The sequence below is a fragment of the Pelophylax lessonae genome, assembly GCF_965119305.1.
Source record: "Pelophylax lessonae genome assembly, chromosome: 2".
NCBI classification, from domain to species: Eukaryota; Metazoa; Chordata; class Amphibia; order Anura; family Ranidae; genus Pelophylax; species Pelophylax lessonae.
This window is the reverse complement of record NC_138769.1, coordinates 290,926,179-290,938,722: the sequence shown is the minus strand read 5'-3', so window position 1 is coordinate 290,938,722 and position 12,544 is coordinate 290,926,179. Positions and strand designations below refer to the sequence as shown.

The following is a 12,544-nucleotide window of genomic DNA, read 5'->3' as shown; positions in this document are numbered from 1 at the left end:
AAAACCTGAGGAGACCCTCGCCGCTGCTGCTGCCTCGATCGGTGTTCCTGGAAAGAGGAAGTGATGCTGCCAGGGCGCTCTATGTAAGCCTATGGAGGCTACAAGAAAATGGCCGCCATGCATGTAAACCATGCGGCCGGAGCGGGTGTAGGCAAAATGGCGTCGTTTGGCGCCGAAACCGCCGCTCCACAGTGCATTAAAACACACATTACATTCCAATATAAGAATACATGTCAGATCGCCGCAGCGATCGCTGTATATGCCCAAACATGCCAAAAAAACATGCCCCACAGCACACAGCTTCTCACACTGACCAGTCTGCCACACACAGTGTCATACAGCTCCCCCCCCCCCCCTTGCAGCCCACAGCATGCAGCCGAGAGATAGGGAGACAAGCAGCGTGAATAGAGGCAGGTTACACAGTCCCAGACTGACACCCCCCCAGACAGACAGGTCCCCACATAAATACACTTACCTCACATGGCGTGGGGGACCCGCACAGGCGAACAAGCCGCTGCACATGAGGCAGGGAGAGTCGCAATTCAAGACGCACAAAATGGGGGTTAAGAAACCGCACAGCGTCCAGTGAGGTAGCCACCTCACCAATCATCCCTGCACCGAACAGGGATGGGTCGTTCACTATGCCAGGAGCGTTACCTGGCTGAACGCTCGATGGCAGACTGGGAAGCCACTGACCCACGACCTGCGACCAGGGGGATCAGCCCGAGACCCAGTCCGCATGATCCTCTTCGTCCGAAGAACTAACTAACGCTGACAAAATAACAGCTAAATAAAGGTAGAGAGAAAAACTCAAACAAAATATTAAAAAGAAGAAAGAGTCTGGGACAGAAAGTCCCAGCACAGAGAGAGCCAGCCACTCCTGACAAGCTAGACATTAAAACTGAGATATGGTTGCAGGAAGTAGGAGGGTATTGACTGAGGGGACCACCCCTTGAGGGTGGGATATGTTAAAGCTTTATTGTTAACATATTCTGTTGCCTAGCTACTCCTTCGGAGCAAAGTCTAATACCCCATATGTGACGAATATGAAGAGGCGGCGACTGTCGGAGGACGTAAGAGAAATAATGGTGGCCAAACAAAATATTGCCACTTTGGGCTCAATTTTGACATTTTCTGCTAGGGGTGTACTCACTTTTGTTGCCCGCAGTTTAGACATTAATGGCTGTGTGTGGAGTTATTTTGAGGGGACAGCAAATTTACACTGTTATACAAGCTGTACACTCACTACATTATAGCAAAGTGTCATTTCTTCAGTGTTGTCACATGAAAAGATATAATAAAATATTTACAGAAATATGAGGGGTGTACTCACTTTTGTGATATAATGTATATTGTACATTCACATCAGCCCCTGTCCTCTAGGAGCTTTCAATTGAAAGTTGTCCCCAACCCACATTCATACAGTACATACACATACTAAGGCCAATTTAGACAGGAACCAATTTACCTACCATAATGTCTTTGGAATATAGGCACAGGGAGATCATGCAAACCACATGCAGGTAGTGCCATGGCTAGGATTCGAACAGACGACCCTAGTGTTGCCAGGTTGAAGTGCTAAGCACTTAGTCATTGTGCTGCCCATGCTCTGTCTCCTCTAAGCTGCCTAAGCACCTTATCCACTCCCAGTACCTGAAAACACGTTAGACATTTAAATGCAACTGCCACCATTCTCTAAATCTAAATTCTGCTGTGCCCCTGTACAACAACTACAACCAAAGATTTCAGAATCTTTTACAAAGAATGTTCTATAATACATGATTTTAATGAATACAAAACTATACTATGCCTTTTCAGTTTGGCCAAGAGTTCTGTTTAAAGTTGAGTATTGCATTCATATCACCCCAAAGCTAAAAGGCACAACCTATCACCGTATACAGCCCTTTGGTCTCCTTCTTACATAATACCAGGATTACGCAATTCCTTCACACACAAAATGCTCCCTCAGAGATCAATCCTACATTTAGCCCTAATGAAGTCTAGCTCAGCACATTACACAATCAACATTGTACAAACTGCCTGGTTCCTCTCTTTTACTTCATTTGCGGCGTGGTGTCAGAAAAAGGGAGTCTTGTGGTTATTTGCTGTGCCAGATAATTAAGAAATGGACATTTGCACCTGGCTTATTTGTATTGTCACTCTTTTGGGTAAGAAACTATATTTTCCTATTAGATGTTCAATATTTATAGCAAGGTCTGATATTTGACTAGTAAAGCACATTTAGCAAATTATTTATGACCATATAACTCTTGCTTTTTAAAACATTTAATTCTGGAAAGTAGGAAAGAAAAATAACTAATTTTGTAAACCATGTACAAACTGTCTTTTTCCTGTATATGTATCCAAGTTCTGGAAGTGTCATTGCTTACTGCCAAGAAGCAGACATGTAGATACATTGTGCTGATTTACTAAAGGCTAGCAGGCTTTTCACTTTGCAGGGGAATTCCTTTTAGCCTAGTCAAAGAGGTTAGTGGAGTTCCGCCCTCGAAAACAACTTTGCCCCATCCACTTGCTTTTTTTTACCTGAAAAAGAATTGGATGGTTTACATTTTTTTTTTCTATTTACTTACCTTGTTTTTAAAGAAAATATACTCAACCTTCCTTCCTCTTCTTCCCTCTGTGGCCACGGCCCGCGCCGTCTCTTCCTGCTTGCATTGACTCCTGGGAGATGAGCGTCATCGCTCCCAGGAGTCAATGCGCCTGCACCGGAGTCACTCGTCGTTTCCGGTGCAGGCGCGTCATTCCCTGCTAAACAGCTTCTGGCCATGCCAAGAAGCTGTGCAGGGATGACGCGCCTGCACCGGAAGTGACGAGCAGGGCCGGTGCAGGGCATTCTGGGACTCCGACGTCACTGAAGAGGACACTCCAGCTTCAGCTGCTCACACCTGTGATGGCAGCGCTGGACAAGACATTTTCAAGGTAAGTATTTCTTCTAAAAGGTAAGTGAAACAGGGGACAGTTCAGAGGCGATCGTTGCTGAAATGCACTAGCCCTAAATGTCCCGGGGGTATTTTTAGCTAAAAAAAAATTTTCAGGGTGGAACTCTGCTTTAATTAAGCTCTCCATCCTTCACTCATGTGAAAGCAACAATTTGTTGTTTTATTTTTTTCCTTGCATGGTACTGGGTATTCTTTTCAAAATTCATTTTTACCACATTCACTAAGCCAAGGAACAATTCCCTTGCAATGTGAACAGCCTATTTGTCTTTAGTAAATCCACCCCATGAAATGCAGTGTCTAAATCTAGGTAAGAATTCTGCATCAAACAACTCAGGTCCACCTATGGCAATAGGTGCAATTTAATCATGAAAATTCAGATACATATTGTGCTTTGGAGTAAAAATAAGAGATGTATTATTAAAAGCTCAACAGAACTAAAATACTAATTCAAATTTACCAAGGCGTTTTACAGTAATGTCATGCATATCCAATCTGCTTTGTTTTGTCCAATCTCCCCATTTTTCCCTAAGAGGGAGATCTGGTTATCGCAATTCATCCCCACATGCGGCCTGCACAATCATTGCGTCATTGAAAGGGGGCACGCTGTGGTCAGTCTGCATTGAAAGGGGGCACGCTGTGGTCAGTCTGCATTGAAAGGGGGCACGCAGTGGTCAATCTGCATTGAAAGGGGGCACGCTGTGGTCAGTCTGCATTGAAAGGGGGCACGCTGTGGTCACTCTGCATGGAAAGGGGGCACGCAGTGGTCAGTCTGCATTGAAAGGGGGGCACGCTGTGGTCAGTCTGCATTGAAAGGGGGCACGCTGTGGTCAGTCTGCATTGAAAGGGGGCACGCTGTGGTCAGTCTGCATTGAAAGGGGGCATGCAGTGGTCAGTCTGCATTGAAAGGGGGCATGCAGTGGTCAGTCTGCATTGAAAGGGGGCATGCAGTGGTCAGTCTGCATTGAAAGGGGGGCACGCTGTGGTCAGTCTGCATTGAAAGGGGGCACGCTGTGGTCACTCTGCATTGAAAGGGGGCACGCTGTGGTCACTCTGCATTGAAAGGGGGCACGCTGTTGTCACTCTGCATTGAAAGGGGGCACGCTGTGGTCAGTCTGCATTGAAAGGGGGGCACACTGTGGTCACTCTGCATTGAAAGGGGGGCACGCTGTGGTCACTCTGCATTGAAAGGGGGGCACGCTGTGGTCACTCTGCATTGAAAGGGGGCACGCTGTGGTCAGTCTGCATTGAAAGGGGGCACGCTGTGGTCAGTCTGCATTGAAAGGGGGCACGCTGTGGTCAGTCTGCATTGAAAGGGGGCACGCTGTGGTCAGTCTGCATTGGAAGGGGGCACAATGTGGTAAGTCTGCATTGAAAGGGGGCACGCTGTGGTCACTCTGCATGGAAAGGGGGCACGCAGTGGTCAGTCTGCATGGAAAGGGGGCACGCTGTGGTCAGTCTGCATGGAAAGGGGGCACGCTGTGGTCACTCTGCATTGAAAGGGGGCATGCAGTGGTCAGTCTGCATTGAAAGGGGGGCACGCTGTGGTCAGTCTGCATTGAAAGGGGGGCACGCTGTGGTCACTCTGCATTGAAAGGGGGCACGCTGTGGTCACTCTGCATTGAAAGGGGGCACGCTGTGGTCACTCTGCATTGAAAGGGGGCACGCTGTGGTCACTCTGCATTGAAAGGGGGCACGCTGTGGTCAGTCTGCATTGAAAGGGGGGCACACTGTGGTCACTCTGCATTGAAAGGGGGGCACGCTGTGGTCACTCTGCATTGAAAGGGGGGCACGCTGTGGTCACTCTGCATTGAAAGGGGGCACGCTGTGGTCAGTCTGCATTGAAAGGGGGCACGCTGTGGTCAGTCTGCATTGAAAGGGGGCATGCTGTGGTCAGTCTGCATTGGAAGGGGGCACGCTGTGGTCAGTCTGCATTGAAAGGGGGCACGCTGTGGTCACTCTGCATGGAAAGGGGGCACGCAGTGGTCAGTCTGCATGGAAAGGGGGCACGCTGTGGTCAGTCTGCATGGAAAGGGGGCACGCTGTGGTCACTCTGCATTGAAAGGGGGCACGCTGTGGTCACTCTGCATTGAAAGGGGGGCACGCTGTGGTCACTCTGCATTGAAAGGGGGGCACGCTGTGGTCACTCTGCATTGAAAGGGGGGCACGCTGTGGTCACTCTGCATTGAAAAAGGGGCACGCTGTGGTCACTCTGCATTGAAAAAGGGGCACGCTGTGGTCACTCTGCATTGAAAGGGGGCACGCTGTGGTCACTCTGCATTGAAAGGGGGCACGCTGTGGTCAGTCTGCATTGAAAGGGGGCACGCTGTGGTCAGTCTGCATTGAAAGGGGGCACGCTGTGGTCAGTCTGCATTGAAAGGGGGCACGCTGTGGTCTCTCTGCATTGAAAGGGGGCACGCTGTGGTCAGTCTGCATTGAAAGGGGGCACGCTGTGGTCAGTCTGCATTGAAAGGGGGCACGCTGTGGTCAGTCTGCATTGAAAGGGGGCACGCTGTGGTCAGTCTGCATTGAAAGGGGGCACGCAGTGGTCAGTCTGCATTGAAAGGGGGCACGCTGTGGTCAGTCTGCATTGAAAGGGGGCACACTGTGGCCAGTCTGCATTGAAATGGGGCACGCTGTGGTCAGTCTGCATTGAAAGGGGGCACGCTGTGGTCAGTCTGCATTGAAAGGGGGCACGCTGTGGTCAGTCTGCATTGAAAGGGGGCACGCTGTGGTCAGTCTGCATTGAAAGGGGACACGCTGTGGTCACTCTGCATTGAAAGGTGGCACGCTGTGGTCAGTCTGCATTGAAAGGGGACACGCTGGGGTCACTCTGCATTGAAAGGGGGCACGCTGTGGTCAGTCTGCATTGAAAGGGGACACGCTGTGGTCACTCTGCATTGAAAGGGGGCACGCTGTGGTAAGTCTGCATTGAAAGGGGGTACACTATACCTTGATTACTGAAGGCCCCCTTTCACGCTTTTGTGACCTCAAAGTCACACAATTTTTTACAGCGTTTTTTTGCCGCAAAGCAATGCCTATTACATTTAGGCATACATTTTGTACGGCCCCCGAATGATGTTACAAAAATCCAAATGGCCCTTGGCAGAAAAAAGGTTCCCCACCCCTGATTTAACCTGAAGACACAGCCAGTCAAACATACAGTGTGTGCTTGGGTCATCCACCTATTTTACCCCATGTAATAATGAGTTCAGTGCATAAGAAATTTGTTACATGTTCTGGTTTGTTACATGTTTAAAGATAAGCGGATTAAATAATAAACTAATAATAAATTAACCACCTGCTGCCCAGGCCAGTTCTGAAATTTCTCACATACAGTACAAGTAAAGATCAGCGTTTATTATACTAGAAAATTACTTAGAACCCCAAAACATTATATACACTTTCCTAAGCAATCTCTCCTGATTGGTCAACTGAGTTTGACAGCAGCAGGAGTCAGCAAATCAGGAGGTAGAGCCCCAGCTGGCCAAGGCACTCCTGCACATCAATGGATAGAGATTGGGCTCAGGTAAGTATTAGATTCTACCTATCTCCCAAGCTGGAGGGGGGGCAAGCACTCCTAAATTATTATCAGATATAATGCAGGACCAGCAGCCAAGTCACCAGGCTAGGACATGGCAGCTGCTCTTGTATTGTATGTGATGATGTCGGTGGGAGGGGAGACCAGACCAGTAGGAGACCTGCAAGAAGAGCTGCTTTGGAGAACCTGTGGTCATAAAGAGAACCAAATGACATGAAACCATTCCCCAGAACACTGAGCACTTAATACTTCATTAGGGAGGAGGGCAATATTAAATATTTTATTACTGCCCAGAGTTAGGCTCTAAAACACATTTTAATCATGTTCCTAGAGGAATTGCTTTATGTTATATTTCATTAAATGTCATCATGTTGTGTTAAAAAAAAATGATGTATTATTTGTTCACATTTTGCATTATTTTTTTTTTAATTTACGAACTGCTTTTGTCAGTCATCAATTAATGAAAAAACACTGACTAGCAGTTCCTAGCTCATCTTCTTATGCAAGCATGCTCCTGCCACGGCTTTTCTTTTTAGACTTCTGCAAGCCCCACAATAATAAATACATACTAAGCACATGTCTCTGCCTCGGACGGTTTCTTCAAAGTAGCAGAAGTGAGTCAGGGCTGGAGAGCACATCAGACTAGCAGTACATGGAATTAAATCTGGGCTTTCAAGGCAAGTACAACTATACAGGAAGTGAGAACTTGCAGAATCACCTGCAGGTAAACATCTACAAACAACGCTGTCTTAAGATCCTAATTAGGATGACCCTAAAATTTAAAAATGGTAGCTCCTATTACATGGTTTAGCATAGATACCTAATAGACTACCTTTTGATAAATTACGTAATAATGGTACCTTTTGATAAATTACGTAATAATGGTATTTGAAGGTTTATTGCTCACTGTAGGTTTTTTTTTTTTTTATATTCCATGAGCCCTGTTATGTATTTATGATTTTGTATTTACTTGAAACAGTCAGCCATTTTCCTGTAACTTTAAAGGGCAGTCATTGGTTCTTAGCTTTCACGTAACAACTATAGCTTAAAACCATCATGTCTCCTCGCCACCCCTCCCCTGGTCTTCTACACAGATAGCGCTTTTTTTTTTTATTTAAATTTTTTAGACAAATGTCTTCGGGCCACCTATCCTCCCCTCCTTTCCCTATACACGTCACTCACCTTGGCAAATGACATGCACTGTGCTCCTTATGTCTTCTGACAGGGGCGTAACTACAAGGGTTGCAATTGCAACCGGGCCCCATGCTCCAGGGGGCCTGTGCGGCTCCCCTGTACACCTGGATAGGAGGGGGGTGGGGGCAGCATGTAAAGAAATCACTGTCCTCCTTTTTCCTCCTGTAGCTGCAAGAGGAAAATTGAGGAGATTGGTTCCTCTGTATGCTGCCCCCGCCTCCTCCTATCCAGTTCACTTATGTTCTGCTGTCTCTGGGCCCCTGTGTGCTCCCCTGGCCCCCCCCCCTTACTGTGCTGACCCCCCCCCCCCCCTCCCCTCCACTGTGCTCCCTTTCCTCTCCTGCCGGCTGCTGCAGGGGATGTGTCACAATAGAGAACCAGGAAGGGGTCGGTAAATATGTAATTTACCAGCTCCTTCCTTTTCTGAATGGACAGAGTCATAGTCAGTGACATTGTGAAAAAAATAAAATAAAATTATAAACAATAATACAATTAAAATACCAAAAAATAAAAACTACTGACACCAGTGGGTGAACTTCCAGGATCACAAAGGTCCCACTTGCGACTGGGCCCTGGCATTCCACCACCGTGGGGCCCCAAGATGGCAGGAAGGGGGCCCACTGCAGAACTTGTGAAAGGGTCCCGCTGCGGGGCCATAATAAAGGGCCCCGCAACGAGAGTAAAGGGCCCCAGGATCAGTGGGAAGAGCCCCAAGCTTGAAGGGAAGGGCCCTGGCCAGGGATCCGGGGGGGCCCTTCCTGGTTTCTTGCACCCGGGCCCTGAAGGTTCTAGTTACGCCTCTGTCTTCTGAGATATGTATGTGACAGGCATAGACTTTTATTTTCAAAATCCAAAACGGCTAAATTCAGAAGAGCTGACAGCCTCTCCATGACTTCACACAAAACATGGCGGCGTGGGACTGAGTGCTTCCAGAAGAGAATAGAATCTCAGCAGCACACTGCTGATCTGCTGGGTGGGTAAGTAGCTAAAAAGTGCAGAACACACCACCAGGTAATCAGATGCTTTTAAAAGAAAAGTAGGGGGGGGGGGGAAGAGTGAAAAATCACTTCAAAATTAAAGACAAGGATTGGAGAAATGAACAAGGCCTTGGGGCAACAGCTAGGACTAGGTTTGGGGCTAATAACAGAGCGAAAATGACTAGATAAGGGAGAAAAATTTAGAGCCAAAAAAAAAACCATATTCATGCTGAACAAATATACCATATTTACAAATGCCATAAGTAGTATGAAAGCTAATAACCTGTACTGTATATAAGCAGAATATAAAAGGAAATGGAACATAGAAATGACTGTAACACACATCTGCTGCAATGTGAATTGGCTTAGGCCTTTTTAACCCAGCCAGACTATCCAAACACACAGGGAGATTGATTTACTAAAATTAAATACTGTATGCTGTGCACTGCAGTTGCTCAAGATCTGAGGGGAAGCTCTGCTCATTTCTATCATCCAATCATGTTCAAGCAAAAGTGCTGTTTTTTTTTTTTCGTTGCACGTGATTGAGTATTCTTTGCAAAGTAAAGCTTTACCCCATTTACTGAGCTCTGGAGCAAGCGCACTTGCAATGCACAGTATATTTGCCTTTAGTAAATCAACCCCATTGATATGTGTATGCAATTGTGTAATTGAAATAGCGCTCAAGTCAATAGCACATGTACAGTCTATATATACACATTTTTATTAATAATTATTATTTTCCTTTCAGTCATTTCACAGTGGATTTGTCATTCTGCTTATTTCTCAGGTTTTTCAGGCCCGTGTCTGGCAAACAATATCACTGTATATTCAGGACAACTAGGAGAAACACTGACCATTGTTTGTCCATACCGATACCGTGCAGATCGATGGGCAAGGAAGTTATGGTGCAAAGAGGATGAAGTTGGTGATTGCCAGGCTGTGGTCAGTGCTCATCGCTATTCTCTGTCTGGCAGCAAAACAAGAGGGAGCACCACAATCTCCGATAATGCGTATGAAAGCATGGTTACAGTAAATATTACTAATCTGCAAAAAGATGATGCTGGTGTATATCAGTGCAGGACAGTCATGTTTGGGGACGTTGCCATTCTACAGAAGATCAGAGTGCTAGTGCTCGAAGAGAATCTACCAGGAAATATTTCACCTTTGGATAAAGTCCAGTATAGTATTTCTGGGTAAGAAAGGGGCTCAAGTTATTTGCATTAGTCATTGGTTGTTCAGTACATATTATTTCACACAGTTTAAACAAATGAATTAACGAGGACCAGTCATAATGTAGTGGTAATACAACTGCAAATAAGAGTGTGTGTGAAAAACCCTATTCTTAGTACACATTTTTAACATAATTTAAAGAATTTCTAAACTTTAACATGTTAGTTAGTGTAATTTTAAATGTTATCAGGGCTTTTAGATGGGCAGATTTAATTAAAAGTGAAAGTGATCCTGGGATGGTTGACCATGCAGGAGCACAGTTAGGAGACAGTTGTTACCCCATATCTGTGTTTGCATAGGGACATTCATGGCCGTATCATTAAGGCCCCATTCTGAGCAATTTTCTACTTGAAGCTTGTAGCTCTGAAACGCTTCATTTCAATGTACCCTGTTCACATATGAGCATTTTGACACCTGAAGCAAAATGCCTATCGCTCAAAGTAAATGTGCTTCTGTTTAGCAGATTACAAGCATTTTTTGTCCCATAGACTTCAATAGAAATGCCTGTCATTTTTTCACTCATTTTCTGCCCAAACAGCAGCTCTCCACCCCTAACCCCCCCCCCCCCCTCCCCCCTTGTGCTTTCAATTGGCTAAACAAAAATGCCTGAAGCTGTAAAACTGTTGTAATACACTTCTAAAACCCTTTAAAAATTATTGCAAAAAGTTTCAAAAACACTTAAAAAAAAAATGCCGGAAAAAATGCCATAAAATTGCTACGCTCAGGTGCGAAAGGAGTAAATCATGGCACATTCACTTGGTGGAGACTATAAGCAACTGTGATGATATACAATGCGCAGTCATGGTCCCAGATTCTCACTATTTTAGGAAGCTAGTCTTGAGCAATGATATGCAGCCAAGTGTGGAGTAAGTGCATGTGATGAACAAGAAGTGTCTAGGGTACACATAAAGTGCAGAGGTGTCAAAAAAAAGTTGCAAGACAAAAAAAAAAAAATATCTCCCCCTGTTGATACTTTTTGTCCCACAACAGAAACAGTAATGTAATGATGAAAAAATATTGCATTCAAGTCCAAATATGTCTTATGAGCAAAAATACAATAAGAGGAAAGAGGTTGAAAGCATGGAGCATACCCGTACTAGGACATTAAGAATGTATTCAGCTTAGTTGTGGCAGATGGCCTACTACCATTATAAGATGATTTTTCTTTGCAAGATTTAATATTTAGGTGGCATATATAGAAGTGCATTTCCCATAGAAACTGAAGGTCTTGCCCTTTATAGTGTTATAACGCAAACCATAGTTTCTGGAGGAAACCTTTTGTCGTATTTATATTTTATAAAACATACAAAGAGAATGTTACAAGCAGAGTAAGCATAGATTTACATTATATCACAATATACAGTGGGGAAAATAATCATTTGAAAATAATAATTTTGTAAGTTTGCCCAAATGAAGGGTCTATAATTGTTATCATAGGTGTATTTTAACTGATAGAGACAGAATATCAAACAAAAATCCAGAAAAACACATGATACAAATGTTATAATTTGAGTTGCAGTTCAGTGAGTAAAAGAAGTATTTAATACCCTACCAACCAACAATAATTATGGCTCCCACAGACTGGCTACCCTACAGTATGTGCTCATGCGCTACACATATCAGCCCTGTCAATTTAAGATGGCTCTCCTAATGACAACTTATTATGGTTATAAATGGCACCTGTCCACAGAATCTCTTTCTTCTATTTAAACTCCCCATCATGGGCAAGATCAAAGAGTTGTTAAGGGATGACAGGGACCAAATTGTAGACCAGTACAAGGCTCGAATGGGCTACAAGACCATCAGCAAGAAGCTTGGTAAGGAGGAGACAACTGTTGGAGCGAATATTCGCAAATGGAAAAAATACAAATAACCATCAATCTCCCTTGGTCTGGAGCTCCATGTAAGATTTTGCCTCATGGTTTAAGGATGATCATGAGAAAAGTGAGGAATCAGCCCAGAGCTACATGGCTTCCAGTGTAGTGAATGATCTCAAGGCAGTTGGGACCACAGTCACCAAACAAACCATTGGTAACACAATACATCGCCATGGATTGAAATCCTGCAGCACCCACAAGGTCCCACTCCTCAATAAGGCACATGTACAGGCCGCCTGAAGTTTGCCAATGAACATCTAAATGATTAAAAGAAGGACTGGAAGAAAGCGCTGTGGTCAGAGGAGACAAAAATTGAGCTCTTTCAAATTACCGCAACTCTCATATTTTGAGGAAGAAAAACGCTGACTATGACCCCAAGAACACCATCCCTACAGTGAAGCACAGAGGTGGAAACATCATGCTTTGGAGCGGTTTCTCTGCTAAAGGTACATGCCGACTTTGCTACATTGAGGGGCCAATGGATGGGGCCATGTATTGTGAAATCCTGAATGAGAACCTTCTTCCCTCAGCCAGAACACTGAAGATGGGTCTTCCAGCATGACAATGACCAAAAATATACCACAAAGGGAACAAAGGAGTGGCTCAAGAAAAAGCATATTAAGGTTATGGAGTGGCCTAGCCAGTCTCCAGACCTGAATCCTATAGAACATTTATGGAGGGAGCTAAAACTTTGAGTTGCCAAATGACAGCCAGGGAACCTTAAGGATTTAGAGAAGATCTGTAAAGAAGAGTGAATTTCTTTACTTC

At 45.1% G+C, this 12,544-nt stretch overlaps 1 protein-coding gene across 1 annotated transcript in view; it reads left to right on the top strand.

The window, feature by feature from the left end:
- Positions 1 to 2,049: 2,049 nt before the first annotated feature.
- Positions 2,050 to 12,544, top strand: part of LOC309546566 (triggering receptor expressed on myeloid cells 2-like) — a 37,178-nt gene continuing 26,683 nt past the window's right edge. The window contains exons 1-2 of the mRNA XM_082246316.1: positions 2,050 to 2,168; positions 9,457 to 9,862. Coding sequence (XP_082102442.1) covers positions 2,126 to 2,168; positions 9,457 to 9,862 — 449 coding nt within the window. The 5' untranslated portion in view covers positions 2,050 to 2,125. The remainder of the gene's footprint in view (positions 2,169 to 9,456; positions 9,863 to 12,544) is intronic.